This window comes from Myxocyprinus asiaticus, chromosome 32 (assembly GCF_019703515.2).
Source record: "Myxocyprinus asiaticus isolate MX2 ecotype Aquarium Trade chromosome 32, UBuf_Myxa_2, whole genome shotgun sequence".
Classification (NCBI taxonomy): Eukaryota; Metazoa; Chordata; class Actinopteri; order Cypriniformes; family Catostomidae; genus Myxocyprinus; species Myxocyprinus asiaticus.
This window is the reverse complement of record NC_059375.1, coordinates 34,666,060-34,671,676: the sequence shown is the minus strand read 5'-3', so window position 1 is coordinate 34,671,676 and position 5,617 is coordinate 34,666,060. Positions and strand designations below refer to the sequence as shown.

General features: G+C 33.1%; 1 protein-coding gene across 1 annotated transcript; it reads left to right on the top strand.

Moving 5' to 3' along the window:
• The first annotated feature begins 247 nt into the window (after positions 1-247).
• On the top strand, positions 248-4,263 carry LOC127423580 (oxidoreductase-like domain-containing protein 1). Its single transcript, XM_051668022.1, has 2 exons — positions 248-416; positions 2,225-4,263. Exons 1-2 carry the CDS (start codon positions 396-398, stop codon positions 2,591-2,593), a joined length of 390 nt encoding a protein of 129 aa, XP_051523982.1. The 5' UTR covers positions 248-395; the 3' UTR covers positions 2,594-4,263.
• Positions 4,264-5,617: the final 1,354 nt, after the last annotated feature.

The window sequence follows — 5,617 nt, the reverse complement described above, 5'->3', positions numbered from 1 at the left end:
TTGTTGTTTTTAACCAAAAAAAGTTACATAGTGTAGCTTTAAATAAGCTTTCTGCTTTCAGATTTTCCATGACGTGCAGCATTGAAGTACATTACTGATATCTATTGGAGATATTCGGTAGTACAGGCTGATTGCGCAATTCTTAGTCCCTGCCCCCTGAGAGCTCTCAAATTCTAATTGGCTCACATAATTTTCTCTCTTTACTCTGATTGGTTCACTGGCGTGGAATGGTCCGTCACTCACAAGAGAGGGCACACATGACTCAAATATGGACGCGCACAGTGTCGGTTATGTATTTAATAGATTTATGTTATGTTTTAGCAAATATACTTTTTAATATATGGAAAACATGCCGCTTGGCAGAGAAGCCGTCTGAGCTGTGAGATACTCCGGAGATGCCTTCACGTTTGCAGAGGGTGGGTTTGTATTTTGTAAACGATAAATAAAAACATGAACCAAAATGCAAGCAATAGTGTTATCTGAAGAAGAAAATCGCTAAATGAGGCGTGCTTACAAATTAATATATGATATTAAAGCGAGTAGGTTATTTTAAGCATAACTGCTCAGTTCATGTTACAATTTTAAATGAATTTATTAGATTTTATAAGTGAAAGTGTATTTAGGTGTTGCATGGATGCAAACTACTCACCTTTCAGCTAAAGTCACATTTTCTTCGGCTAATTTGCCCGAATCGTTTAGTACATTTTTCTTAATTTTCCTTCACTTGAAAGGGTTACTTTAAGCTTAAATGCTTTAAATATATATATATATATATATATATATATATATATATATATATATATATATATATATATATATACATTAAAAAGCTTTAAATACAACAAAAAATTAAATGAAAATATACAAGGTTTGCATACCTTGTGTTGTGAAACCCGAGATACACTGGCTGGCAAACGTTTGGAACAATGTACAGATTTTGCTCTAATGGAAAGAAATTGGTACTTTTATTCACCAAAGTGACATTCAGCTGATCACAATGTATAGTCAGGACATTAATAACATAAAAAAATTACTATTACAATTTGAAAAAAAAAATCCTCCATGTTCAACAATGTCAGCTTTGCAGATCCTTGGCATTCTAGCTGTCAGTTTGTCCAGATACTCAGGTGACATTTCACCCCACGCTTCCTGTAGCACTTGCCATAGATGTGACTGTCTTGTCGGGCACTTCTCACGCACCTTACAGTCTAGCTGATACCACAAAAGCTCAGTGGGGTTAAGATCCATAACACTCTTTTCCAGTGATCTGTTGTCCAATGTCTGTGTTTCTTTGCCCACTCTAACCTTTTCTTTTTGTTTTTCTGTTTCAAAAGTGGCTTTTTCTTTGAAATTCTTCCCATAAGGTATGCACCCCTGAGTCTTCTCTTTACTGTTGTACATGAAACTGGTGTTGAGCGGGTAGAGTTCAATGAAGCTGTCAGCTGAGGACATGTGAGACATCTATTTCTCAAACTTGAGACTCTGATGGACATATCCTCTTGTTTAGTTGTACATCTGGCCTTCCACATCTCTTTCTGTCCTTGTTAGAGCCAGTTGTCCTTTGTCTTTGAAGACAGTAGTGTACACCTTTGTATGAAATCTTCAGTTTTTTGGCAATTTCAAGCATTGTATAGCCTTCATTCCTCAAAACAATGATTGACTGACGAATTTCTAGAGAAAGTTGTTTCTTTTTTTGCCATTTTTGACCTAATATTGACCTTAAGACATGCCAGTCCATCGCATACTGTGGCAACTCAAAAACAAACACAAAGACAATGTTAAGCTTCATTTAACGAACCAAATGGCTTTCAGCAGTGTTTGATATAATGGCAAGTGATTTTCTAGTACCAATTTAGCATGATAACTCAAGGATAAGGTGTTGGAGTGATGGCTGCTGGAAATGGGGCCTGTCTAGATTTGATCAAAAATGACTTTTTTCAAATAGTGATGGTGCTGTTTTTTACATCAGTAGTGTCCTGACTATACATTGTGATCAGTTGAATGCCACTTTGGTGGATTAAAGTACCAGTTTCCTTCAGAAACATCAAAATCTGTACATTATTCCAGACTTTTGGCTGCCAGTGTATATGTATATAGTATGGTAATAGTGTCCACCAAAATACCATAAAACCATAGTATATATACCATGCATATATTGCACTTTCAAGCCAGTAGTCCACCCTACATGTACACACATTAACCATAAATGTGTTTGTTTACACAGCTTTGCACCTCCTACATGGCCCTCATCAAGAGCAGACCCCATCATTTGACTGTACTCTCTCAGAGCAAGGCTTTTCACTACACTGCCTATAGATTGCAATGTTCGACCCCAGAGTCTTCATCCCCATTCAACTGTGTGGACCAGACACAGAATGTCTCAGAACCAGCAGAACAGGGTCCTCCATCTCCCCCCACCTGCTGTTGCATGAGCGGTTGTCATAACTGCGTGTGGATCGAATATGCTGAAAAGCTGTTGAAATATTACAGTGATGGTGGAGACAGAGCTCTGGCAGCCATTGAGGAGAATGTTCTCGATGACAACTTGAAGGCTTATCTTAAAATGGAGATCAAACTACTGAAGAAGTATTGATGATAGTGGACATAGTGAATTCTAAATCAGTGTTTTGTTGCAGAAATTAAGATATTTGTGCACAACTAGCACATGGGTGAATTTTTTTGGTTGAAACTTATGAAGCCTGTGAAAAAACAGGGTCATATTTCACCCCAAAATAAATAAAAAAAGAACAAAAAGAGAAAACAAAAGAAATGATCTTTTGCCTAAAGACAATTCTGCCTATTTTTAGCATTTTTTCATTGTGACATTATTTTTATGTCAATTAAGCACACTGACTGCAAAATTCTAATTACCATAATGCTTTAGTACATTTTACTTTTTTAGTTTTTTTCCTTATTATTATCAAATCTGAATACTACAGTATTATTTACTGTATTAAAGTAAAAAGTTACTTAAATACAATTAGTTTTACATTAAAATCAGCATAAAGGCAGTACAGCAAATACTACCATGATATATAAATACTGGATCATTTAAGATATTTTATTCACATTACAGTGAATTTGAGAACACATCAGGTTTATTATAGTTTTGAATGTTTTATTTAGTCTGTCATTTCATTTTAGTTTTCATAATTTTTCACACTTTGTTAGTTTTAGTTGAGATTTTACTGGTTTAATTTAAAATGTCCAATGTCATTAAGTTTCTAGGAGCAGTCTTGTGTTACCTCTATCTAGTGGCATTTTCATTTTTAATTAAGGTAGATTGTAAATGTTTCAGATTTGATAATATATGCCTACTGTGTATGAAAAACTAAATTCATTGTCATATTTATTTTATTTTAGTTAGTTTTGGAGTTATGAAAACGTTTTTAGTTTCCGTTTTTCCAGTCATTTCAGTTTTTATTTCAGTTAATGAAAAAAAAAATTGATTTAGTTTTAGTTTTATTTTCATTAACAATAATAACACTTGTCAGAATATGGGCTCAAGGTGACGGTCAGCAGACCTTGATTCATATGATTGAATTTGCATTGCTGTTGCCTGGATGCAGAATTCCATTTCATTTTATTTGTCTTAAAAACTGCTTTATTTGATTATATGCTGTATTAAATTTCATTACATGTTGGCTATGTTTTAGCATCTTCACATAATGTAACACAGTTATTTTAATGGAAATATATATGAAAGTTTGTTTAAACAGAATTGTAAATTTTCAAGGACATAAGAACATGTTCAGTATCACTTGACTACAGAAAAGACAAATGTCAGACTACTCCCATGATAAGACCTTGTTATCTGGAGAATATTTTTTTTTTTTTCATTACTTAAAGAGTGAACTGAGATGTTACAATGATGCTAAAACAAATGTTATTAAATGTTATAAGATGTAATTATAAATATGTTTGATACATTTGCAGATGAAGAGAAAGCACACAATTTCCTATATATCACTTATTTATTGTTGTATTTATAAAGACTGAGATGTCTGAGATGAATTTTGGTGATGAAAATCATGGTTTGTATTAATTAAAATAAGGCTTAATGTAAAAGTTGTTCTTTTTGCATCTTTATAAATTTGGCTTAAAAAAAGAGCAAACATCTTTCAAGATTTTAGTTACACAGTAATCACCAAAACAATATGTAAAATTGACATGGAATACCCATCCAATTAATCTCCAATTCTTCTTAATGCTTGTCACTCATATAGAAGTATAAAATAAAAGTGTGGTTTCATATGAGGGTGTTACTTTTACAAAACACAGTGTGTTTCAAAAGTCTGAGTCCACTAGTCAAAATCTGTTTTCCAATTTAATGCAATGTTTTTTTATTTGATCTACATCCAAAGTTTTCCAACCAATGATGCTACAATATGTACTGTAAGTCTTTCTGGCAATACCCAAATGCTGATTTGAATGGCATAAGAGTCGTCATCATTTTCCTGTTTGATCATCTCTTGTGGCATTGGAGCCCACATTGGCTGGCTTTATGAATAGCCACCAGGGTTGCCTAGCATAGACTGTTCATGGCATTGGCCAGCACTTGAATGGCTTCACTGACGACAGTCATCCTGATCTGTGTACCCGTGAGTCAGCATATGAGGGCTTGATGCTGCGTGCTGGGCTGAGGCTAGGGAGCAGGTCTATGATCCAGCTGCTTGAAGGATTTGTGATGAATGACGTAAATCGTGGTTAGATATTATGTGGATAAGATTTACAGATGACAGTCAGTACGTACAGATTCATGGAGGTCATTAATGACAGTAAAGTTTGAGTTTTCTGTTCCTCTTTAAATAAATTAAAGCAGGACACTTCCCATCCAATATTTAGATCAGTCTTCAATCAATATGGGCCTTTCAATGACATTATCTTGAATGTTTCTTTGCATCCTTGCACTGTATATACATATATATACTTGTATATATATACTTATATATAGATATAAATATATTGCATATCCATATTATTCTCTTATGTTTTATATATACTATATATATATATATATATATATATATATATATATATATATATATATATATATATATATATATATATATATATACTACCAGTCAAAACTTTTGAAACATTTGACTGAAATTAAAACTCACGATCTTAAAAATCTTTTGATCTGAAGGCGTATGCTTAAATGTTTGAAATTAGTGATAACTGAAATTTAATAAGAAAAGAAAAGAAAAGAAAAGTTTTTGAAATTGATGACTTGGACCAAATAATAAAGAAAAGCAGCCAATAAGTGCCCAACATAGATGGGAACTCCTTCAATACTGTTTAAAAAGCATCCCAGGGTGATACCTCAAGAAGTTGGTTGTGAAAATGTCACGAGTACATGTCTGCAAATTCTAGGCAAAGGGTGACTACTTTGAAGATGCTAAAATATAACACAGTTTTAATTTATTTTGGATTTTTAGTCACAACATAATTCCCATAGTTCCATTTATGTTATTCCATAGTTTTGATGACTTTACTATTATTCTAAAAAATTATAATAAAGAATGAGTAAGTGTTTCAAAACTTTTGACCGGTAGTGTATATATTAATTAAAAGCAATGCGAAATCTTCTGATGTTTCATTACATTGTACATTG